General features: G+C 54.2%; 2 protein-coding genes and 1 non-coding gene across 3 annotated transcripts; 2 read left to right on the plus strand and 1 right to left on the minus strand.

Moving 5' to 3' along the window:
- Positions 1-3,922: 3,922 nt before the first annotated feature.
- On the plus strand, positions 3,923-4,055 carry LOC125927736 (small nucleolar RNA SNORA61). The gene has a single exon (XR_007459423.1). It is a non-coding gene; the product is annotated as a small nucleolar RNA SNORA61 (small nucleolar RNA).
- A 578-nt stretch (positions 4,056-4,633) lies between these two features.
- NAGS (N-acetylglutamate synthase) lies at positions 4,634-9,076 on the plus strand. Its single transcript, XM_049636214.1, has 7 exons — positions 4,634-5,232; positions 5,799-6,073; positions 6,189-6,402; positions 6,672-6,852; positions 7,396-7,567; positions 7,659-7,841; positions 8,450-9,076. Exons 1-7 carry the CDS (start codon positions 4,816-4,818, stop codon positions 8,601-8,603), a joined length of 1,596 nt encoding a protein of 531 aa, XP_049492171.1. The 5' UTR covers positions 4,634-4,815; the 3' UTR covers positions 8,604-9,076.
- A 97-nt stretch (positions 9,077-9,173) lies between these two features.
- On the minus strand, positions 9,174-13,577 carry TMEM101 (transmembrane protein 101). Its single transcript, XM_049636215.1, has 4 exons — positions 13,372-13,577; positions 12,889-13,069; positions 11,865-12,011; positions 9,174-11,080 (listed from the first exon to the last, which is right to left on the minus strand). The coding sequence occupies exons 1-4, from the start codon at positions 13,506-13,508 to the stop codon at positions 10,772-10,774; spliced, it is 774 nt and encodes a 257-aa protein (XP_049492172.1). The 5' UTR covers positions 13,509-13,577; the 3' UTR covers positions 9,174-10,771.
- Positions 13,578-25,616: the final 12,039 nt, after the last annotated feature.

Here is a 25,616-nt window from a genome sequence, read left to right on the forward strand (position 1 = left end):
CATACATAGGAGTCGAGAGATAGTATAATGAATCCCCTGGGCCCTCTGTCCAGTTTCAACAGATATCAACTTCTGACTCATAGCCAGCCCCGTTGCACCTGTTCCCCTACCCTGCCTTCTCCCCTCCAGGGGTATTTTCAAGCAAATGTGAGACATGTTACCATTTCATCTATAAATATTCAGTATGCACGCTAAAATCCTTGGAGTAGTTTAAAAAAAAAACATAACACACAATCATAGCACACCTAAAAATTAATAGCTCAAATATCCTATGTGCAAAAAAATTTTCCAATTGTTGAATTTTTTACGGCTTGTTTCAGTCAGAATCCAAACATGGATTAAAAGAGACTTTTTTTTTTTTAAGTTATTTATTTTGAGAGAGAGAGAGAGAGAGAGAGACGGTGTGCATGAGCAGGGGAGGGGCAGAGAGAGAGGGAGAAAGAGAGAATCCCAAGCAGGCCCTGCACCGTCAATGCAGAGACCAATGCGGGGCTCAAACCCACACACCATGAGATCATGACCCGAGCCCAAATCAAGAGTCAGATGCTTATCCAACTGAGCAACCCGGGTGCCCGGAGACTTTCAAAAACATCTTTTTGGGGCACCCAGCTGGCTCAGTCTGTAGAGCATACAACCCTCCATCTCAGAGTCGTGAGTTCAAGCCCCACATTGGGTTTAGAAATTACTTCATTGAAAAAAACACATCTTTTCATCCAATTCCACCTTTCCTACTCTTATAATTTACTGGTTGAAGAAACCAGGGCGTTTGTGTCCCACAGGGGGGATTTTGCTGACTGTATGCCCACAGAGAACTTTTCGTCTTCACTACTACGTAAAGAGACTTAAGCTTTGTTCTCTTCCCCCCTTTTACAGGTGACTAAAGGGAGGCTCAGAGAAGTCAAATGCCTTGCCCAAACCTTTGCAGCCAAGAAAGTGGCAGATTCCAGCCTCCTGAGCCAGGGCAAGTGGGACTACATCTTCAGAGCGCCCTGCTCACTACCTGACGCATAGCGCGTGCTCACAAGACTGCGGCTGGTGCAGAAGGCCTTCGTACATTCCCACTGGGCTCGGCCCCCTCACAGATGGAGAGCCACCTTGGGGCCACCTGCGCAGTCCTGGGGCCAGTCCCATGACCCAGACTCCACAGAGCCAGGTCTCCCTTTCCACAGGCCCCTACCTCTTTTTTTCTGCCTTCTGCTCGTTCATTCATTCGTTCATTCGTTCCATAAACGTCTACTGGACACTTCTGCCGCGCCAGGCACCATTGAGGCACGTGAACGAGTACGGCTCTGTGCCTCTGCACGTGGGTGGATGGATGTGCTCTCAGGAAGGGTGTCTGTTTCTACCTCTGTATGCTGTGTGTGTGTGTGTGTGTGTGTGTGTGTGTGTACAAAAGTCTGTACATTCATGTCCCAGATCTGAGTGTCCCTGTAGCTGTCCATGACGACAGCTGGGTGTTGTGCTCAAGGCTGAGGGCCCCCCGCTGAGGGGAAGTATCCAGAGGGGTCGGAAGGTTGTGTCTGTTCCCCAGCATCTCCAGGACCCAGGGCCTGGTGAGGGAAGACCGGAGCCCGATTCCGGGCACGGTGACAACATTTTTTGCCTTGAAAAACGAAACAAGGGCCCGCTTCAGAGGGGAACAAAGAAAATTCGAGCTGCGGGGAGCGCCTGGGTGGCTCAGTTGGTTGAGCGTCTGACTTCCGCTCGGGTCATGATCTCACGGTCTGTGAGTTCGAGCCCCGCGTCTGGCTCTGGGCTGATGGCTCGGAGCCTGGAGCCTGCTTCGGATTCTGTGGCTCCCTCTCTCTCTGCCCCTCCCCTGCTCATGCTCTGTCTCTCTCTCTCTCTGTCAAAAATAAATAAACATTTAAAAAAAAAACATAAAGAAAATTCGAGCTGGAACCCCAGACTGACAGTGATCCTGCAGACCTTCTATTCAGAGCGGTAGGGTCAGGTAGGGGTGTTGACTTCATACACCCACATCCATCCCCCCCACAAAGCAGGGTCAGTTTTCCAACCAGAGGCTGGCCTTACCCCAGGGAGAGGCAGTGGGGACACAGTGGCCCCAGGGTCATTGGGCCTGGAGTTAATCATCTACCCAGGGTATCCCTGGGCCCATTGGCTGCCTGGGGACACGGCCCTCTGGGCTAACACCCAAAGCAGTGGGAAGCAGCTCCCCAGCCAGGGTCTGCCCCACTGGCCCAGGGGCAATGGGGTTGATGCTGTTGGCTACTGACATGAGTGATCCCCAGTCTGAGGAGGGAGACAATCATCCCTGCCCTCAGGGGAGCCCCAGTCTGAAGGGAGAAACCCATCCTTGCCCTCACATAGGCCCTGAGTTGGCAGGAGGCAGGCCTCAGCTGCAGCGCAGTGGGGAGCGGGGGGCCTGGAAGGGGCGTACATTTGGGAGGGGAGGAATGAAGAGAGGCCAGGGCTGAGGCGGAGAGACCCAGCCAGCGTAGCAGAGGTGGGAGAAACAGAGAAGGAGGAATCCTGTGCGGGGAGGGGCCAGGGAGGGTGGGAGCTCAGATGAGGGGCTTGGAAAATGATTAGGCTCCCTGGAGCTAGGACCACCTCTTCTGATGGCTTCTGGGAAGTGTAGGAAAGTAGGGAGTGGGCAGCAGTAAGTGGGAAGAGAAAGAAGGCCCTAGAGGTGACCCCACAGTAGGGGGTACAGACTCTCCATGCTTCACTGTCTAATGAAACCCGGAATTTCCAAGTAGAAAAATGGAAAAGTCAGTGGAAGAGGTCACAAGTTCAACTCCGACCCCTCTGCCAGGAGTCTCCTGCCTGGGACAGTGCATGCATGTTCTGGCTGTGCACACGTGTTGGTGCGTGCATGAGGGTGTTGGCAGGAGATCCTGGGAAGGGTGTGCTCACCCAGCATCCTCCGGGAGACTCAGGAGAGAAGCAGCTCAGGCCACGACTCGCCATTCAGGCAGCGCCCCGAGAGTCCTGACTCCTGGCACCGGGAGTGTAGAGCTGGGTAGAAGGAAGGGAAGAGCAGTGGTGAGAACTCAGGATGACTAGCCTCTGGCCATGACACTAACAGCTGGGTGACCTTGGTCAAGTCACTGCTCCTCTACAGTTGGTGTCCTACTCTACAACAGCAGAGAGTGGGACTCCCAGTGTACCTGAATGCAGGATGTGTCCAACTGATAGTGTACCCCGAGCTTTCTCGGGCAGCGGATGGATACAATATCAAGTAACAATGAATCATATTCTGTGAAAGTTGTCGCTGTCCTTTTCAACTCTTAAGAGCATGGATCTGGAGCAGACCTGCTTTGTTTGAAAGAGCAGCTCCACTGCTAATGAGCTGAATGACCTTGACCCTCACATATTTCTGTGCCTTGATTTCCTCATCTATAAAATGGGCATTATAATAATACCCATCCTGGAGTCATTGTGAGGACTACATATGAAGTGCTTTGCCCAGTGCCTGCCATTCTACATCTGTTGGCTATTTTTTGACCCAGGAGAAAGTCTCTCAGGGGCCCAGGGGACCTCTGACATTGGGCACCTGCCAGCCTTCTGTGTTACCAGCAGAGCAGGAAACACTATCCAGCTAGAATTTAATATTTTATTCTGGCTTTATTCTTAAGGCTTTCTTCTGTTTAGAGCAAGTGATACTGGCCTTCTAGTTATAATTTCGATAGGGATAAATTTTAAACTTGAAAACTTTAATACTAGGGGTGCCTGGGTGGCTCAGTTAAGCATTGGACTCTTGGTTTTGGCTCAGGTCATGATCTCGTGGGTTCAGGGGTTCCAGCCCCAAGTAGAGATCCACGCTGGCAATGTAGAGCCTGCTTAGGATTCTCTCTCTCTCTGACACCCCCTTTCAAAATAAATAAATAAACTTTTAGATAGATGGATAGATAGATAGATAGATAGATAAAAACTGTATTACTAATAAGGATGATTTACCCTCTGGTTCCCTTTCCCATCAAATCTGAACACTGGTTTTGGTGATCATAAGAGGAGGAAGAGAAACACTGAAGCTGGCCTCACAGTGCTTATGGTCTGGTATATAACCCATGGGCTAGTTTCAAACAAGGTAAAAAAAAAAAAATAGGGCTGGCTGAGTCGGTTGAGCCTGGGACTTTGGGTGGGAGGGGGCACTTCGGGTCCTCTGTCCCCCTCTCTCTGCCCCTTCCCTGCTCTCTCTCAAAAATAAACGTTTTTTTAAAAATTTAAAAAAATAAGGGGTGATCTGAGGATATGACAAAATTCTTCAAAGTGGTACCCAACGTCTGGAGCTTGGCATACCCTGGTAATCCCATAATTCCTGATCTTCTTTGAACTCAGAGGACAGGACAGAGGCACACCCGACCTCCAGCAGAGAGCTGGCACTCCCCCCACTCTCCTTCCACTCTTCCCCACCTCTCCTTCAGGTCTCCTTCCTCAGTCCCACGGTAACTGCCACTTTGCTCTCCCCTCCTGCCCTCATCGGACTCCCCTTTAATCATCCAGAACCCCGCAGACTGCCAAAGCCAGTCAGGGTCCCCCGAGCCCTTCCTGGAACCGGCCTTGGCAACAGATTAGAGACGCCCCACCACGGTTTATCTCTGCCTCGTGACCCGCACTAGTGGGTTCCGTCCCCCGCGGGGGCGGGGGTTTCTGTTGGCCCCGCCCCCTGACCCATGGCCTGACCCTCTTCAAACGCACCCAGAGACTACTCTGCGCCCCCAGTCTGCGCCCCGCCCCGGCTGGTCCAGCCCCTCCTTGTAGCAGGTTAAGAGCCCCCCAGAGCCGGGAGCTGCGGACATAAGCGCACTCGTTGGGGGTGGGGGTGGGGGGCCAGTCGTTCTCGTTGTCATGGCGACGGCGCGGGTGGCCTGGGCCCTGCGAGCCACCTCTATGGGCGGAAGGCTGCGCGGTCCCCGAGGCACCGGGGGCGCCCGGAGGCTGAGTGGCAGCGCGCGACGGCGGGCGGCCAGGGGCACCAGCCCGGGGCGCCGGCTCAGCACCGCCTGGGCGCCCGCCCAGCCCGCGCGAGAAGCGGCCGGGGACGACACCCACTCGCCTGCCGCGGAGGAGCCTGAGTGGACACCGCCCCCCGCGCCCCCGCTGCCCCCCGAGCCCCTCGGGCGCGAGGCCGGCCGCTCGCTGGTGCAGCGGGACATCCAGGCCTTCCTGAACCAGTGCGGGGCCAGCCCCGGGGAGGCGCGCCACTGGCTCACGCAGTTCCAGACCTGCTACCACTCCGCGGACAGGCCCTTCGCGGTCATCGAGGTGAGCGGAGCCCGGCGCCGGCCGTGTCACAGCGAGGGGATCGGGGTTGTGCGGCAACGTGTCACCAGGCAGGGCGGGACCGACCGCAGACTCTGCGCAGCGGAAGCGGGAAGGGGCGCGACGGAGCCCGGACAAGTGCCCCGCGGACTGGGTGAGGCTGCGCGCTCCTCCAGCAGTCTCACGCCCGGCCCCGGGTGAGGAGCCTGAGGCCCCTGATCCGCCAAGTGTGATGCCCTGGAGAACTCCCCTTCGCCGCGGGCGCAGTTAGGGGTTCAGATGGCAAGTGGGGAACCTGGACGGGAGCCGCCTGGGTTACCCCTCCCCCCAAGGAGTCCTAGAGTCCAAGGTCGAAGGGAGGCACAGAGGGAGGAACACCAGTGTGAGATAAGAGGATGGCAAGACCCAACAGGGCAAAGGGCGGAGCAGGTGCTCGCCGTTGGCCAGAAATGGGACCTGACTGCTCCTGGGCAGGGAAGGGGCACCACGGGGCCCCTGCTGCTGGAGTGAGCAGGTTCGGCAGGAGTCGGGGCCAATGTCGCCGCTCCTGAACGCTCACTCTTCCGCAGGTGGACGAGGAGGTCCTCAAGTGCCGACGGGCGGTAACCAGTCTGGCCTTCGCCCTGGCATTCCTGCAGCGCATGGACATGAAGCCGCTAGTCGTCCTCGGGCTGCCGGCTCCCACGGCGCCCTCTGGCTGCCTCTCCTTCTGGGAGGCCAAGGCACAGCTTGCCCAGAACTGCAAGGTGCTGGTGGATGAGCTGCGGCACAACGCTGCCACTGCCGTGCCTTTTTTTGGTGGCGGGTCGGTGCTGAGCGCGGCTGAGCCAGCCCCCCATGCCAGGTTAGTGAGGGTCTTCCCTGCCCGGCGTCTTTAGACCTCGCTACCCCGCCCGCCCGCCCCTGCCAGCCCGGCAGGCCTGGTGGGAGCCTTCTTGAGCACCACGTCTGGCCCACAGCTATGGCGGCATCGTCTCGGTGGAGACTGACCTGCTACAGTGGTGCCTGGAATCGGGCAGCATCCCCATCCTGTGCCCCATCGGGGAGACGACCGCACGGCGCTCCGTGCTCCTCGACTCGCTGGAGGTGACCGCGGCTCTAGCCAAGGCGCTCCAGCCCACCAAAATCATCTTCCTCAATACCACAGGCGGCCTGCGCGACAGCAGTCAAAAGGTGTGTCCCCTCTTTACCGGCCCCATTCTCGCGATTCTGGGCCTGGCCGAACCCCTCTCGTGCTCCCTGCTCGCCTCCCAGACGGGCCCCAGAGTCATTCTCCAGCCGGGTGGGTCGGGAGTGGAGTGCTGCTCAAATCTGAGCCATCCCCAGCCTAGGACTCCGAGAGGAAGGGAGGGTAAAGGGGTCAGCGAGGAAGGGTCTCTGGGGCAGGAGCACAGTCGTGGCCGGCTACGGGCCACAGGCTCACCCCCTGGCCCCGGACGCAGGTCCTGAGTAACGTGAACCTGCCCGCCGATTTGGACCTGGTGACCAACGCTGAGTGGGTGAGCACCAAAGAACGGCAGCAGATGCGGCTCATCGTGGACGTGCTCAGCCGCCTGCCGCACCACTCCTCTGCCGTCATCACCGCCGCCAGCACACTACTCACCGAGCTCTTCAGCAACAAGGGTGAGGGCCTCGCCTGGGGGGGGGGGGGGGGAAGGGGGGCTGGGTCCCAGGAGTGAGCAGGGGAGGTGGCTTTCTGCCAGTCAGGAAGCCGCAGGGGGCCGCCACCCCACAAGCTCTCCGCTCTGGCTGCACCTGGGGGAGGTGAGCGCAGAGCAGGTGGGCGGGACTGGATAGACACCCGCGCCAAGTGGGACGGACCAGGCTAGGAACTTGGGGCGGGAACTGGAGGAGGGGTGGGGAGACCAGGGGCTGGAGACCGGGTTTCGGCGAGGTAGGCGGGCCTAGGGGAAGTAAGTGGGACCACAGGCGATGGACGGACGTTGAGGGACAAACTGCCAGGGAAAAGCATCTCCCAGTGTGAAAATCACCGACGTATCTATGCAGTCCGCAGAACGCATTTCATTGTGGAGGTCTTCCGAAGAGGGTCACTGTCCCACGAGCCCCTGTCCTACCTGGAACCCCCGCCAGGACGCGCAAATGCAAGAGCGGATGGGACCTGGCTCTTGGGCGAAACTAACACCTCCTCCTCCATCCCACCCCCAGGGTCCGGGACCCTGTTCAAGAACGCCGAGCGGATGCTGCGAGTGCGCAGCCTGGACAGCCTGGACCAGGGCCGCCTAGTGAACCTGGTCAACGCCAGCTTCGGCAAGAAGCTCCGGGACGACTACTTGGCCTCGTTGCGCCCGCGGCTGCACTCTGTCTACCTCTCTGAGGGGTGAGCCTGCGAGCCCCAGAGGGCGAGGGACAGAGCTGGGCAGCTTGGGGCCGAAGGGAGGTCCCAGCCTGCCTCTCCCCTGCTGCGCCAGGTACAACGCGGCCGCCATTCTGACCTCGGAGCCCGTACTGGGGGGCACCCCCTATCTAGACAAGTTTGTGGTGAGCTCCAGCCGCCAGGGCCAAGGCTCCGGGCAGATGTTGTGGGAGTGCCTGCGGCGGGACCTGCAGACGCTTTTCTGGCGCTCCCGGGTCACCAACCCCATCAATCCCTGGTAGGTCCCGCCCCTCCCGCCTCCGGGCCGCCCCACCCCCCCGCCCTCCCCAGAAGGCCGGGCTTCCCCCAAGGAAAAGGCCCCATTCTGTGAGGCCCGACATTCCCCAAGGGAGCAGACCACACACGGAGCCTGAGATTTCCCCCTCGAGCAGAGCACACTTAACCCCGCTCTGCCCCGCTGCAGTGGATTCCTTGAAGACACTCCCCCACTCTCCCGGAGTCTTGAGAAATCCTGACCCTCCAGGCTTCATTCTAGGTCCAGTTGCCAAGCTCTGACCCCAGGCCCACTGCATCTCCAGCGGAGCATTTTCTCCTCTCTCTTTTTCCTTCTGCAACTATCCCTTCACCGGGGTCTGTGGGCACCAAGAGATGAACAAGAACCCCACCCCTGGGGGGCGCCTGGGGGGCTCAGTCAGTTGAGGGTTGAGTGTCTGACTCTTGGTTTTGGCTCGGGTCATGATCGTGGGATAGAGCCCCGCCCTCAGGCTCAGATAATAGCAGGGTGTCTAGCATGTAGTAGGTCCTCAAAATAACCAGTGAGTAGTGAGCTCTGGCCTTGCCCTAAAAGATCCTTCCTCTCCCCCCCCCCCCCCCCCCCCCAATCAGGTACTTCAAACACAGTGATGGCAGCTTCTCCAACAAGCAGTGGATCTTCTTCTGGTTTGGCCTGGCTGACATCCGGGACTCTTATGAGCTGGTCAACCATGCCAAGGGGCTGCCCGACTCCTTCTGCAAGCCGGCTTCTGACCCAGGCAGCTGACCCTCACCACCAGCCCCGCAGGCCCTGGGATAACCAGGGTGAACCAAAAGCCATGCCTGCTGGAGGTGACCCCAGGCAGCCGCAGGCTGGACCAGGCTTGTTGGCTAAGGATCTGCAGAGGAGGAAGCAGCCCCTACTCTACTCTGCCCAGAGGGGGGCACCCAAGTGGGGACAAGCACAGGAAGAAGGGTGTGCCCAAGACCCCCCCCCCCACCACTGGCTCCAAAGCTAGAACCAGACAGCCTTCAATTTTCAGTCTAGAGATCTTGGGGGTGGGGGGGGTGGGGGGCTTGCCTTCCAGGGCTCCACTCAGGGCTAATCTTATAGGTGGGCCAGTCTTCTGGCCTCTGTGCTGTTTTGAGGCTCCCTTGCCCACAATATTACCCTCATTTGCTTGATATTCCACCACTTATTTTAATTCTTTTGGGTCTTACAACTTTCCAGGAGGCCTCGATTAAAACACAAACACTTGTCTTGAGAGTGAAGTAAAACACACTTGAAAAGAAATGAGCAGTGACCCTCTGAGAGCAAGATCCCGAGGGCCGGGGAACCAGGGGACTCCCAGGGGGAAGAGGAGAGCTCAATGAGATGGAGTGCCCCCAAGATCAATGCTGCCACCATCTCCCTCAGCTGGGTGTCAGCAGCCCCCCGAGGGGCTCCCTTACTCTGGAGTTAGGAAGCATCCTCCACCCCACAGACCAGACCGACAGCAGCCGCAGCTGTCTCTCCAAGCCAGGCTCTGAGCCAAGCGCAGACTTGCATGTTTTCCCCTAGGCCCCACTGGAGGCTGTCTGCATCTGTGGGAGGGGAACACCTCAGCCTCCCGGAGCCCAAAGTCAGAGGTTTCATTCCGCATTTTTGGCCTCCACGATGCACCAGGCCCCAGGCTGGCTGCCAGGCTACTTTCAATCAGGAAGTGCATGGACAAGTAGGGGAAAGACCACCACGGCACAGCAGGGGCCACGACAGAACCAAACCCCCAGAGCAGCCTCTGACTTCCCTCGGGAGAGGGGTGGCGTGGGGGGCACGGCTGTGCACGGGCATCAGACAGGCCTGACCTAGAATCCAGCTCTGCGATTGGAGGCAAGCTGCTTACCTTCTTGGAGCTTCCATTTCCTCATCTGAAGATGTCAAACCCTCGTAGGGGAACCTTAACATTAGCTCTCCCCCTCTCGTTGCCCTCCAAGAATTCTTCAAAAGAAAGCAGGAGGACTGAAAAGGGGAGGACAAGACAACCTACAACACAGGGACCGAGGGTATGGGTCAAAAGCAGACCACAGGGAGGGTCTTGACCAGACAGCCAAGGATTGTGGGAACTCTCAGAACAGGGCAGAGATCACGGGAGGACTAAAGTGGGGCTTAACCAGATGTGGTCTTTCAAGAAACCCAAGATCAATCCCAGCCAATGGCAAAGTGCCCTGTGGGGAGAGCGGAGAAGCAAAGCCAAACATCTATATAAAATGTTTATTTTTGGAGGACTGTGTGGTCTGGTGTTTGGGAGGGCACTCACCCCAACCAGGCCAACCATATGGCTGGAAACAGAAGGCAGGAGGCGGGAAGTTGGCCGATGCCCGCCCTACCCCTGCACACCCCAGACTGGGGCCTGCTCTGCTTTCAAGGTGGGGACAGCTAGTGCGGTTTCTGCCCCTGGCATACCCTGAGAACTCACGTGACTCCTGTGGTGCCCCGCCCCTCAGCACCTCCCGGCCCGATCCACACATCAACACACATATATGCACTCTCAGTCTCCAAAAAAGCACTGTAGAGCCCAGCTGCTCTTGCCAGGTTCGAAAAGGAATTTTTCACATTTGCTCACTTCCGGTTTGTGAGCAGTCTTCCTTCCTCTGTCTCCCACTCTCAGTACCCCCACCCGAGCCCTGCCTTACTCCCTTCTCTGGGACAGCTGACCCAGGGAGCAGTCGGCCTCAGCTGTCCTCCTAACGAACAGGAAAAAACAACCCCGTAAGGCATCATCCTCAGGGCTCCCACGCCCAAGGGCTGAGCCCAGGCACTGGGGAAGAGACCTGCGTCTTACCGACACATACACACATAGCAAAGAACCAAACCAACAGAGCAGAAAGCATAAAGAAACAACTGGGCCAGCAAGGAGGAAGGCAGGGTGGCCCTCAGTGGCTCCCTGCACCCGTCTCAGCCTCTTGTCGTGCAACTCAGCCATCGGTGGCCAGGATGACAGCGGCCCCGAAGATGCCCACGCTCTCTCCAAGGAGCTTCATCTGGTTCCAGAACTCAACGCGCCGTGTGTTGTGCCAGTAGGCAACGTTGCCGTCAATGAGCAGCATGACTGGGGGTAGCAGGACAGCCAGGATCTGGGCGGCCAGCGTCACGTAGTAGCCCGACAGGAAGGCCAGCGCCAGGACGCCGTAGAGCACAAAGAACAGCTGGATCATCAGCTCCCCTCCCGGGAGATGGTTCAGATACGCCAGCCGGTCCTCTTTGCTGTGCTGCAGTGAGTAGGCCTAGGGACACACATCTGCTAAGTCTCTCCAACGGGCGGGGGAGCCTGTCTGGGGAGCGCTGGCCCTGAGATGGCACCTGAAAGTCAGCCTCTGCAAGCTGGGCTTCTGGCTCCCATCTCGGACTTGGGGCTCTCTGAAAAGTAGGACCTGCGTCTCCCTCACAGACGCGGGAGCTCACGAGGTTAGGGCCTGTCTCTCCTCACCCTGGGGGGGGGGGGGGGGGGCCGCTCAGGAGGACGGAAGTGTGTCTCCACAGCCAGACTGGGGCTCTCACCTCTGAATACACAGCGCTGCGTGTGGAATATGGTGCCCAGTAACTGAGATGGGGCCAAGCGACCCGGAGCCTGTCCAGGTCCCCATCCACACTGGCCCGCCCCTAGGTCCTCCACTAGTACCATAACTGGCCACCCTAGTCAACCTCCATCAACTCTGAGTGGCAGAGCCCCGTCTGGGGCCTGGACCCCACCAAACCTCTCCTTGGCCCCCTCTCCCAGCCCTCTGGGGGCTGAATCCACGAGAGGACCAGTCCATCTCATTCTCCTGACTCTCGGGCTTGGGACTGACAGGTCAAGCCAATGTCTTCTCTCCCCAGTGCAACGATGTTGGAAGAAGGGACTCTCAGCCAGGTCTCAGGCCCTGGAAGCCGAGGCCCAGAAGCTGACCGGGGTAATTCCCAGGAGGCAGACCATCGGGAACTACATGCCCACGTCCCTGGGCTCTGCCAGGCATGGGCTCAAACCTCACGCCCAGGCAAGCGCTTCCAGCCAGCAGTCCCCCGACCTACCACGCAGATGAGGTAGATGCCCAGGAACACCTGGCCGGTGGACTGGAGGGAGCGGCTGCGGGGCTTCCGGCGGTACAGCTCCCCAGCGCCGCTGGCCAGCACGAGAAAGCCGCCGATGATAGCAACCGTCCGCGAGTACATACGGACCTAGGCCGAGGTGAGGGGACCCAGTCAGAAACTGCAGCCACCACATTTCTCCCGGCTGTCCAGAGCACCGAACTGCCCATCTCTATACACCCCATTCCATCTGATAAACCCTTTCACCAATTCCAAGTGTGGTGGGCAGGTGCAGCAGACAAGGATAACTCTTTTAATCAGAGTGGAAACTGAGGCCTGGCAGGGTTCGTAAAACTGGCCAAGGTCCTACAGAAGGTGGCAGAATCCAGATACCAAGGGTTGCCCCATCCATCTCTACTCGCAGGTGTGCAGACTCGAATCCCAATGTTCCTTCTCCTATATAGTGCAGAGTCTGTGCCATTAAGAAAACCATTGGTCTCACTATCCTGTTCACACTTCTGCCTCCTCTACTGGATTGACAGTGCATTCCTTGAGGGTGGGTAGTGCCTTTGTCCAGGCTTATCTCCAAGGCTGCATTCTGGCGTTTTAAGGTTTAAATGCTGCACGAAGATTAATTAGATTTCATAAAAATCAGATGGTTGCAACCGGTTACTCTCCAAGGTCCCTTTTGCCCTATAGTCTGAAATTACTAAACTAATGCTTTAAAGGGTTCTGGGAACTAGGTGACCTGGGTTCTGGTCTCACCTGCAATGCTATCTGTGATGTGACCCTGGGAAAATCTGTTTCTCATCTTCCCACCTCGGTTTTCACACTCTGAAAGGCAGTCCTGCGTGGTCCCTAAGTTCCTTTCATTCTTCCAGTCTGTAATAATGTCCACAAGCCCGGGGGTTCTGCCTTCCCAGGCTTCACACTGTGCACCTAGCTGGCACCATGCATTACCCAACTGCCCCGGGGGCACCGGCCTCTGGCTCCCTATCCCCATCTCCCCTTAGGCCGAGGTGCTCACCTTCAGCCAGTCCCCGTAGTGGACGTAGCCCCCGATGTAGGCGGCGTAGGTGCTAATGGCCAGCTGGAGTGCGGCCCCCAGCGCGAACCAACGCCGCTTCACTCCAAAGGACATGAAGCTGGCGCACAGTACGGCCGCCCCCAAGTCGAAATACAAGTAGGGCACTGGGATGTCGGGCTTCCTGCGAGCCGGAGAGGAAAAGAAGCAACGGGGACAGGATGAAGCGGGAGAAGAGCCTTGCGACCCCTTTGAGTTCCCACAAGCTCCAAGCTCCCCCAAACCGGAGACCCTTCTCACGGCCAGGACCCCGGCACTACGCCCGATGCCCACCTTGCCCCAGACCAGAGCCCTTAACAAGTCTAAGGTCCCAATCCCTCCCCAGCCCAAGGGTCCCAACTTCTTCCCCACCTCACCGCACCCCCGTTCCTGGGGCGGGCCGTACCGCCCCCCCACCGCGTTCGGCGGCCGCGTGGGCCCGCTCACCGGCGCGCCTCGGCCCTTTCAGCGTACAGCATGAGCTGGCTGAAGCAGCCCCAGAAGGGGCAGCGTGTGAGCAACACCGAACCCAGCTGCATGATCAGCTGCAGCATCCACCGTCGCGAACCCATCTTCGACGCCATCTTGGAGAAGGGCAGTCCGCTGCGGCGTCACTCCCGACGGGGAGGCCGGCGCCGGGATGCGACACGCAGCTTCCGGGTCCCGAGGAGCGGAGGAGGGTGAGGGGGTAGCATCTTTCCCTTCCGACGGGAAACAACGCTCTCGCTTTCTAGTTCCGGACCGAAGGAGGTGTTCCAACTGGGAGTTCGGCCTTAATCGCAGCTCATGGAGACTAAAGGATCCCTTGTGTGGCTGCAAAATTGAAAACTAGACTAGAGGAAGGTTCCTTGTCAGAACCATGGGCAATAACTTGATGTAATGAAGCGAACTAGTCTTTGACTGATGCTAGACCTGGGCTCAATGCTAACTCCCAACTCTGTGACTTTGAGTATATCACCTACACTTTCCAAGACCCATCTCTAAAATGGAGAGGACACCTACCTCAGGGTTGTTCTGATGTGTACATGTGGCAGTGTGGGTACTAGCTCATAGTAGGGTGCAACACACACACACAAAATCTCTCTACTTTTGTTTAATTCCAGAGTAAGGTGTTCCCTTGGCTAGGTCACTTGTAGACAAGTCTGGCTTTCCCTCTGTCCCCTGAGAGGAATAAAATCTGATGTGGATATATGGGACATCTTAAATCAGTGTATTCTCTCTAGCTCCAATGCTCCTGCTTTAGCCCAAACTACCATCTTTTGTTGGTTTGACTGCAGCAGGCTTCCAACTGGCCTCCTGGCTTCTCCTTTGGCCTCCTTGTTTATTCTCAGCTCCTCTATGTTTTCATAACTATCGGGTACCCTTCTTTTGAATCCCTGAGCACATTGTTAATTATATATTTGGGATTCTTTGCTAATGACCAGATTAACAATAGATTGTGAGTTTCATTAGGGCAAGGTTTCTGCTCACAGCCTAGTGTAAGATGCATTCAGGAAACATGTGCTAAATAGATACAAGAACAAAGGATGTCGCCACTATGTCTCATTCATAGTACTCAGTGATTATTTGTTGAATAAGTGGGCAAAAGTTCCCGGCCCTCCAGGATTGCCACCACAAAGCCACCCCACTCATCTCTCTGCACCCTCCTACCACCCTGCAACACAAATTCTTCTTCCCATATTGAAGTTAAGACTCTACAAGCACTCCCACTAGACTGTTTAATTCAGGTCTGATTGTTTCCAGTTCCCTGGGGTCGGGAGAGGGGCCTCGTGTCCAAACAGTATTTCTGACAATGTGAATTAAAAATTCCCAATCAGCCAGTGAAAGCTGACAAAACATCTCTCACATTTTTTACAAAGTCACTGGGATAAACAGTGGGTATAACAGAAATGTGATGGAGGGATATATTCATGCAAAAAACAAAAAACAAACAAAAAAAAAAAAAACTAGGGAACAGGATTGTGTATGTGCATGCTGGGATTGGGGGTGGGGGAAAGGAATCTCCAGGCAAAGGGAATGAGAAAAGGCCTGGATTAAAGGCCATTTTGTCTATCTCTGCCCACGTGCCAGTGACAAACACATGACGTTAAGTTTTCCACAGGCACATAGCATAGAATCAAGTTTTCAATTGTTTTTGTTTTGTTTTGTTTTTCCCAGGCTCCATCCTTGAGGTAAATGTGACAAGATGCACAGCCCTTGGAAAGGAGCTAAGATGTTGAGGACAACGGGAACGGACTGGGGTGTTGCCCACGGGAGCAGTACCCCTACCCCATCCCACCATCCTCATGACTTTAGCAACAACAGAGGCCAAGGACATGTGTGGGGAGGGGCAGGAGACCAGGATTAACCAAGCTTCCCTTGGTTCCCAGCCCACCCCCAGTTCCCTCTGGTCTTGTCTCCACCTTTTACTGCCCTAGTCCCCAGAGGGTTGTTGAGAAGCACTAAGGGCCAAATCCTTCTTTCTCGGGTTGAGAAAGATGCTGACATTGTGCTAGGTCAGAGAATAGATGAATGGGCGGGTCAGAGGCTCTGGGAGAGGAACACAGCCATTTGTCCCCCTGCCCCCCACTCCTCCCACTCCTGCCTGGGGTGACAACTGAGCTGTAAAGACATCTGAAGAACAACCCTTCCCCATCTCTATCCGCTCTCCCTCCTCCAGCTGCCTCCTCTTCTCTCTGCAGCGCCCCTCCCCCACCTCTCTAGAGGGCTCTCCCACCCCCCAGCTCCTCTGAAGCCCTGCCTGCACTTGCGCTCTGCCACGACCAGAGCCACAGTGGCCAGCATGGTGCCCAGGATACCCAGCGTGGTAGTCGTCTCAGCCAGGCAGAGCCGGGCCTCCGCGCTGTTCAGTACCACCCCTGACTGCCGACGGCCAGCATGTGTCAGGTTGCCAAGGTCGGCCGCCCATAAAAGTACCACAGGTGGACCAAGCTTCCCAAAGGCCCACTGCAGGTCACAGTCGTGCAACCTGGTTTTTGGCCAGCAGCAGCTGCGTGCCCACCATCCAGATGTCCGCTGTCACCTTGAAACCAAAGTGCTACAGCCAGTCACCTATGAGAGGGGACGCCCAGCACCAACAAGGCCACAAAGGCCTCAGTCTCTAGCTCACTGATGTTATCCCCAGTCAGAGAGAGGACCTCCAGGCCTGGCATGGTGGCCAGGCCCCAGACAGCAGTTCCCAGCCTGCAAGAGTCAGTGTAGACAGAAGAGGCCCCCGAGCCTGGCTGTGCCCAGCTTGGTCAGCCAGTCGTGACTCAGGTCCAACTGCTCTAGGTGCCCCAGGCCCCACAGGCTGCAGGGGTCCCGGGTGACAAGCAGGTTGTGAGAGCAGTCCAGGCGGCGTACAAAGCCCAGGCTGGCAAAGAAGTCCAGGGGCAGGCAGGCCAGCTGGTTGTGGCTGAGGCGCAGCCGCTCCAGGAAACCCAGGTGCCCCAGGGCTCCAGCAGCTGGATCCCACAGGACACTGTGAGAAACAGCAGCACCCGGTCACCACAGGCTCTGGAAGGAGCCTCCTGGCAGGCGACTCAGATCATCGTGGCGCAGCTACGACACCCACTCTGCCAGGGAGCCTGGGACGGAGCCTCAGAGGGTAGAGGCCCCCGCAGTCCACAACACTGCCGGCGGCTGGACGGGTGCGTGGTGCTGGGCATGCTGCCGCAGGATTCCCAAGGAAGGCCGATGCCACCACCGTGGCCATGGCCACTGTGAGGAAGCGGCCACACCAGCCCCAGGCACTCGTGGATGCATCGATCTTCGTGCCTCACTCCTTCACCCAGGACTCTGGGGAAGCGTGGGCATGCTAGGGGGAGAAAAATAAAGGCACCATTCAGGGGTCTCACTGTTTGCCACGTGCCCCAACATGATCTTAAGGACACCTGCCTCCATCTCCCACAAATTTACGTGCTACCGAGGCTTCTGGCAAGAGCCGTCACAGCCTGAGACCCCAGCACCCTGATCCCCCACCCCAGCCACTTCTCATTCCCTTCTCCCTACTAGGATGAAAAGCAATCAGGGAAGATGGCCTTTTTAATCCCCGGCGCCCCTTCTTTACTCCCTCTCCATACCCACCCTCACCCCCACTTATTTCCCACACAGCCCAGGAGCTACTCTGCCTTCTCCTGCCCCTAAACATGCCCTTGGTCACTCAACCAGCTAACATTCGCAGAGTCGTTGTTCTGCAAGAGGACACAGCCTCGCCGAGATCCTGGCCCTATCTGACCACCTAGATGCTGGCCTAATCTGACCACCGAGGTCAGGGCCTCAGGCCATGGAAGTTCAACACACTCACCAGTGTTCCTGGCACCACCACCTGCCGAGTGCAGCCCCAGCCCAGGAATGACAGTGGAGAGATCTCAGTCCTAGTTACCTGCCCTCCTGCCCTCACCCCAGCCCCAAGCAGTAAACAGATAAGCTCTCAGGGAGCGAGGATTGGGGGCGAAGAGGGGGGGGCAGGTTGAGGAAATCTCCAAGGCCTTGTGGCCTTATATGCAGGGGAACAGGACTTTGCCCCGCTTTTCTAAGAACGCCACTCTCATCCCACCGTATGGCCTTCTCCCCGAGCCCCACACCCTGCTCTATCTCTTGTCCAGATGGCAGCTTGGAGGACCTTGGAGGCCTCAAGTCACCACATCACAGGTCCACAAGTCAGGAAAGAGCCAGGCATCTCCTCTTTCATTCTATATATACTATACTGTCTGCCTAAGACATCTGCCACCATCTATAATTCAGCTAGGTCTTGTCTAGACACAAAGGAAGATGTTCTCTCTTGTTCTCACTAGGCCAAAGGTTGAGATACCCGTTCTGGTCTTCGAGGAGTGTCCAGCATCACCTTCTGAAATAGAGAGGGATCTGGGGCCAGGTTGTCTGTACCCAGCTCTTCTGCCTTGCCCTAGGAGGCCAACCAAAAAAGTTATTTTCTAGGTTTCCTAGTGTGTGTGCTCACCACCCCCACCCAGCAAACTCTTAAGAGAATCATAATGGCCATATGGAAGAGCTGGTTACCAAGGGCCTGGCGTCTCATTAAAGGCTTCATTTAATCCTCAACTGAGACATTCATTTTACGAAGGAAACTAATGCTTGGCAAGGATACAGAAGTTGCCAAGTCATACCGCTAATTAGTGGCTGAGGTGCAATCTTCTACAACCTAGACCTGTCTGAATCCAGCCATGCTCCTGACCACTGAACTACAGTGCTCCAAAGACTGGGCCGCTGCCCCGCATGCCAGCCAAACACCCCTCGAAGAAGTTAAGGTCTACAGGTGAATAACACAGACGATCTTCAGAAAGGGAAGAAGAGCTGAGCCACCATCAACTTAGGATATGAATCTGACCCATCGGTTGATCAGATCTGAGCCCCTTTGAATTAATTCAAGGGATCTGGCTCAGAGAAATTATGGTGAAAATTTTGAAAACTGTCAATAATCTTTGAGGGGTGCCTGGCTGGCTCAGTTGGTAGAGTTTGAGCCCCACGTTTGGTGTAGAGATTACATAAATCCTTTTTAAAAAAATTAAAAGGGGATTCTCTCTGTCACTCTCTCGCACTCCCCCCCACCCCCGCTTGCATGTGATGTCTCAATATAATTTTTTTAATGTTTAATTTTTTTTTTAATCTTTTTAACATTTATTCATTTTTGAGAGACAGAGAGAGACAGAGTACAAGCAGGGGAAGGACAGAGAGAGAGGGAGACATTCCACGGCAGGCTCCAGGCTTTGAGTTGTCAGCACAGAGACCGACATGGGGCTCGAACTCACGAACTGTGAGATCATGACCTGAGCCAAAGTCAGACACTTAACCAACTGAGCCACCCAGGCACCCCTCAATATAATAAACATTAAAAATTTTTATAATAAGGGTGCCTGGGTGGCTCAGTTGGTTAAGCATCTGATTTCAGTTCAGGTCACGATCTCATGGTGAGTTCGGGCCCCGCATCAGGCTCTGTGCTGACTGCTCAGAACCTGAAGCCTGCTTTGGATTCTGTGTCTCCCTCGCTCTCTGCCCATCCCCGACTCCTGCTCTCTTTCTCTCTCAAAAATAAACATGAAAACAAATTTTAAATAAATTACAATAATCTCTGAGAAAATATTACAGACGGTTGCCAGAGACAAGCTCAGCAAAAGTTCCAATTTTCACAAGTCAGACAAGTGTTAACAATAGTTAAAATTCAGAGCGTGTTGTGTGACCGGTTACCTAAAACATGAGGACACTAGGTGCCCACATGAGTGCACCCAAAATAAGTTCCACTCAGACAACTTTAATTCCTTTTTTGATAGGGTTAACCAGATGACTATCGCAGACAAACATCTGGATCTTATTAAAGTCTCTCATCATATCCCTCGGGATAATGAAAACACAGAAGACAGTTTATACGAATTGGAACTAATACAACCCTGGGATGGATAACTGCTATATTACAGAGTTAAGATTTTTTAAAAACTTTAACAGGTTGGAAAAGCTGGCTGAAAAAAAAAAAGCCATTTCACTGGAGAAAACAAGACAGCTCCCAGTCACATCTGTGTGCCCCTTACCCAGGGGCTGCGAGGAAAAGGAAACATCCTGAAGAGCAAGGGCTAGCATGCAGGAGACCTAAGCTCCAGCCACAGTTCTAGAAATGAGCTGCTGCTTAGGACAAAAGGGCAGAGTACCATGTGTTGCTTCTCAAAGCAACTGAGCTCCCCCATCAAGGAAAGTGTTCAAGTAGAAGGGTGCCTGGGGGGCTCAGTCGGTTGAGCGTCCGACTCATGATTTTGGCTCAGGTCATGATCTCACGGTTTGGGAGTTCGAGCCCCGCGTCGGGCTCTACGCTAACAGTGCGGAGCCTGCCTGGGATTCTCCCTCCCTCCCTCTCTCTCTCCCCGCCCCTCCCCACTTGTGTGCACACATCTCTCAAAATAAACTTTAAAAAAACGTTAAAAAAAAAAAGTGTTCAAGTAGAGACAAGCTGTCAAGGATGCTATGGAGGAGGATATTTCAACTGGAAGGCTGGACTGTTCCATATGAACTCTAACATCCCTGGCGTCTCTAAGTGCTGAGCTTCTGATACTGCCTGGGCCATCCCTGGCACTGGAAGCATCCTCTATTTGCACAATATTCACACACTGACTTCTGGATTTACACGGCTGCAGATCCTTCCTATAGCCTGGACCTGAGGATGACAGCAGGACGCTTTCAGAAAGCCTAATCTGAACAAAAACCAAAGTGCATCTGATGACAGCCTCCATCTGTAGGGGTGAAGGGTCCCATTATTATAACCACTTCCTTGCAGATATTCTCAGCGGAACGCCCGTCTCCCTCCATCATACAGACCTGATGAACACCCTTGGTTGTACCCAGTACCCACCTAAGTCACTTGACGTGACGAACATGAAGTGACACAATGGGCATCTGGTTAAACCCTAAATGCACGAGTACGGACCTGAGCAATCATGGCATTACCCGTGTTTACTGAACTACTGGACACGTGCTCCTTCACCCTCACCTCCCTGCCAAATCTACGAACCCACCAGCAACTGTATTGTCTTCTCTTGCCTTCTTCATGGTGGGAGAAAGGCACCCTCCTGTCAGAGACCAAAACATCTTCTGTGGCCACGGTTCTCACCTCCCATCTTCGCGGAGTTTGCAATAAGACAGTAACTCCTAAACACCTGGCTCCAGCCCAGTCCTCCCCACTGGACGCCAGGCTTGTCATTCAGCTGCCCATCTGCCAGCTGCTCTTTAGTTTCATGGGCAAGACAAAAATGAGAAAAGACTTGATTTTTCCACGAGCCTCTTCCTCTCCCACCATTCACCATCCACACACAAGCCACTCTCCGTTCCTCTCCCCCTCACCACCTTGGCCTCAAACCATATCCATCAGCAAGCCCTGTCAGTCGTGAAGTCATCTGTCACCACCGCGTCTTACCTAGGTTTCTGCAACAGGCTCTTACTGCGACGGTCTTTCTGCTTCCCTTTGCCACCTGACACCAGACTAAAGCCTTCAGCAGCTTAAAACCCCCTTACAGCTCCCCATTGTGCCCAGGAGACTCCAATACCTACAATGGCAAGAAGGCCTTGGATGATCGAGCTCCTGCCAATTCCTCCTTCTTGCTCACTAGGCTTTAGCCAACCTATCTTCTAGCATTTCCTAAACACCCCACGTTCTTATCACCTTCAACTTAGTACTAGCTCTTCCCTCTCTCCAAGTACTCTTGGCTGGCACCTCATTCAGATTTCTACTTAAATGGCAGCTCAGAGACCATCCCAGAATATTCTCTTCAGAGCAGTACACGTACACCCCTATACTAGGCATGAGCAGCTGCTTGAAACTCCGATAGAGACCAGAAAAAAAGGGGCCGGATTAGAAAAAGTAGGGGCCAGCCACTATAGCCCCTCTGCTAAAACTAACTGCTGGAAGGGCACCTGGGTGGCTCGGTCAGTTGAGTGACCCTTGGTTTCAGCTCAGGTCATGGTCCCAGGGTGGTGGGATTGAGCCCTATGTTGGGCTCTGTGCTGAGCATAGAACCTGCTTAACATTCTCTCCCTCTCTCCCTCTCCTCAACTGACATTTGTGCTCTCTAAAATTAAAAAAAAAAAAAAAAAAAAAAATTTTAATTAGGGGTGCCTGGGTGGCTCGGTCAGTTAAGCAACCAACTCTTTTTTTTTTTTTTTCTTCAATATATGAAGTTTATTGTCAAATTGGTTTCCATACAACACCCAGTCCTCATCCCAAAAGGTGCCCTCCTCAATACCCATCACCCACCCTCCCCTCCCTCCCACCCCCATCAACCCTCAGTTTGTTCTCAGTTTTAAACAGTCTCTTATGCTTTGGCTCTCTCCCACTCTAACCTTTTTTTTTTTTCCTTCCCCTCCCCCATGGGTTTCTGTTAAGTTTCTCAGGATCCACATAAGAGTGAAACCATATGGTATGTGTCTTTCTCTGTATGGCTTATTTCACTTAGCATCACACTCTCCAGTTCCATCCACGTAAGCAACCAACTCTTAATTTCGGCTCGGGTCACGATATCCTCGTTCGTGAGATCAAGCCCCGCGTCAAGCTCTGCACTGACAGTATGGAGCCTGCTTGGGATACTCTCTCTTCCTCTCTGCCCCTTCCCCACTGGTGCTCCCTGGGTCTCTCTCAAAATAAATAAACTTAAAAAAAACAAAAAAACAAAAAACCAAAACTGTTGAAGTCAGCATCAGAAGGGTTAATTGGGAGAAAGGGAAGAGAAGTTAGTTGAGAGAGAAGTCACTAGAAATATACTTCCCCCTCACCTCTCTTTGCCTGTTTAGGAAGAGATTTAGTTCCACTTTAGACTTTTCAACAAAATTGAGAGTTGCAGGGAAAATGGGACAGGGAGGCCACAACCTGACCAGGGTTGGTCCCAGCTGCCAAAGTTTGCTCTCCATAAACCTGAGGGACAGCCCTGCTGCTTCCACCTCGCTCATCTCCCACGTCCTTTACTGGTCCCTTGTCCTCTTGCCATGCTTGACTTCAGGTGTTCCTCAAATCACGGTCAGTCCTGGATCACTTGTCAACATGACTCAGGCAACTCATCTAGTTATTGAACTGGTAACTTTCAAAGATCTACCTTCAGTCATACAATGGCTGGGTGCTGGGGAATAATACAAAAATGAGTTAGTCACTATTTCTGCCTTGGAGCCTCAAAATCCCATTAGACCACTCAAGAGAAACCTGAACAAGTTACTATAAGTAAGTCATATGTGCCACAGGAGTGCTACAAAACAATTCTAGGAATAACTTTCCACTAATTAAAAAGTCAAGGATGACTTCACAGGTGGCTTTGAAGCAAGGCATTGTAGGGTAAGACAGATGAGATAAGATAGGCTGGGAGTAATCTGAGAGATCACCTAGCCCCATACCTTTCCTATAGAACAATTCCTGAGATGCTAATATTACAGAGCAAGACAACCAACTGGCAAGTTTCTTCTGACATTGTGAAGCACCCCGCACTGTCAGAAACGCAAGGGGCAGGGAGAAAGAAGTGTCTTAGAATCCGGAGGGCATGAGAGACGTTAACAATGGGGGGGGGGGCTGCTGGAGGGAAAATGTTTGCCTCATCTTCTAGTGTCCATATTATGAGCCACGTAAGGCTCTTAGAATATAAAAGAACAGGGGCGCCTGGGTGGCTCAGTCGGTTAAGCGTCCGACTTCAGCTCAGGTCACGATCTCGCGGTCTGTGAGTTCGAGCCCCGCGTCGGGCCCTGAGCTGATGGCTCAGAGCCTGGAGCCTGCTTCCGATTCTGTGTTTCCCTCTCTCTCTGCCCCTCCCCTGTTCGTGCTCTGTCTCTCTCTGTCTCAAAAATAAATAAACGTTAAAAAAAAAAAAAAGAATATAAAAGAACAAACTCGTTTTGAAACTTGATTACCTAGCAGCAGTCTACGACCAGTGGATCAGCCCAACCTGTTAGGCTGTTTTCACCTGTTAAGTACTTGGGGCTGTTATGTCAAACCCCTTAAGTTTACACAGAACATGGTGGTGACTTCGAGGTTCTCAAAGGGGAATTCCCTGGCACGAGCAGACTCCAACAGCGATGAGAAAGCAAATCCATCACGCAGAGCAGACAATGGCCAATCCCAGTTCCCAAACTTGCCCCTGCCACTCTCCCCACTGCTCACCCTGCAACGTGGCAGGTCCTGGCCTTATACATTCTTACCACAGTATCCTATCAACGGACAGCCGAGTCTATCCAGGTGTAGGACTGAAAGCTCTACATCTTTTACTAACTAGTAGGTCTTGTGGAAGAACAGATTGCGACACACACATTCTTAGCTTCAAAAACGTCAAGGAGCCTTTACCCTGAATCACTGGCTCCGGGCTGAAGCCCCTGACCTAATACTGAAGTGCCTGAGCAATTTTCAAAGCAGCCAAGAAGCTGCTCAGACTCTTAACAGCACAGACTCAGCATCAACTCACCACAGGAAGGCTACATATGCCCTACAGACAGTTCTACGCAGCAGTAAACTCAAAGGCATGTGGCAGTGGGAGGTCATCAGGTGCTGGGGTGGAGAGGTCCGTGTGCACTGGGGTTGGGGGGGGGGGGAGAATGCCACAAAACCAAGGAGACATTGCAAAACCACCTGTACATGTGCCATCAGAGACACGAGCCCCCCGCACTGTACTCTTCAACAGTTCAGTGTGCTTCCAACCTAGCAGGCAACCTCACCCAGTCCTGTGTTCCACCCTACACCTGGCGAACAAGTGAGCGACGCACAAGCCGTCAGTTTGGAAAGTCACAGAGCAGTGACAGGAGTCCACGAGTGGATAAAAGGCTGGGGTTTTGCTCCAGCTCCACCACGACAGGCAGCAGTCATTTAACCCCGCGGACCCCGCTCTCCTTTTGTAAAATGAGGGCTTTTCAAAATACAATCAAAGGAATTCCCTGGGACTCCAGAGCAGAGATACAGTAAGATCTGTGAGAGACAGAGGGCAGAGCTCTGAGACCCCTTCCCCACTTGCCTGACTGCTTTACGTATTAGCTTCACTTAAAACGCCATCTAAGAAAGACCTGAGGCGAACCTAGGTGGCTCAGTAGGTTAAGTGTCCGAAACCTTGATTTCGGCTGAGATCATGATCTCACGGTTCAGGAGTTCAAGCCCCGTGTTAGACTCTGTGCTGTCAGTGCAGAGCCTGCTTGAGATTCTCTCTCCCTCTCTCTCTGGCCCTCCCTCCTCACTCTCCCTCAAAATAAATAAACTTAAAAAAAAAGTTTTTTTTAATAAAAATCAAGACTTCGACAGCAAAGCTGGAGCCTCTGACAATCACCTAATCCAAACTCAACCCCAGACTCAACCATCCCAGGATCCAGCTAACATTTATATTAACATTTACAGAGCACCTTCTAGGTATCAAGCAGTTGAAGTAGCTTTAACTTCCACACCAATCCTAGGAAATGGGTAGGTGTTCCACGCGTACAGTTGGGGAAGCTAAGGCTCAGACTCATGAACTGACTTACCCACAGTCTCAAAGTGAAGAATGGGAGGTGTGGGGATTTGAGCCCAACTATTCATGCGGCTAAAGCCCTTGTTCTTTCTTCTTCACCTCCCTGCCTTTCACTCGACCTTAATTCCACCTCTTGAAGTGCTTCCTACCAGAAACCGTTGCTACCTACTGTCTCCCATTCATAGACTTAAAAGGGAGGAAGTGATGGTGTGGGACATGTGACACGGAGCTTCCTCCCAGCCTTCCAGTTTCCATGATTCACACTACTTTAACGGCATCTCTTAGCATTTCTGGAGCGTACAAGGTCCCTCTCCTTTCTCCCTTTTACCTTCTCCAGAAGCTTATACTTCTGTGCAGACTAAATTGAAGGCCTGGTACTTTAAATCTAGCTCTGGCCAGGGGCGCCTGGGTGGTTGATTCAGTTAAGCATCTGATTCGGCTCAGGTCGTGATCTCACGGCTCGTGAGTTCAAGCCACCCATCGGGCTCTATGCTGACAGTTCAGAGCCTGGAGCCTGCTTTGGATTCTGTGTCCCTCTCTCCTCTGCTCCTCCCCCACTCACGTTCTGTCTCTCTCTCAAAAACAAACATTAAAAAAAATAATCTAGACCTTGCCAATGGCAAGTGGGTATGCAAGTACACGTATCAGTCTTCTCTTTTCTTCCAAACAGCCATAACAAACAGCCTTGCATACGTGCCCACCCCTCTGTGCCCCTACCCCACTCACACACACCTCCCAACCCAGGATCCCTTT

This window comes from Panthera uncia, chromosome E1, assembly GCF_023721935.1.
Source record: "Panthera uncia isolate 11264 chromosome E1, Puncia_PCG_1.0, whole genome shotgun sequence".
NCBI lineage: Eukaryota > Metazoa > Chordata > Mammalia > Carnivora > Felidae > Panthera > Panthera uncia.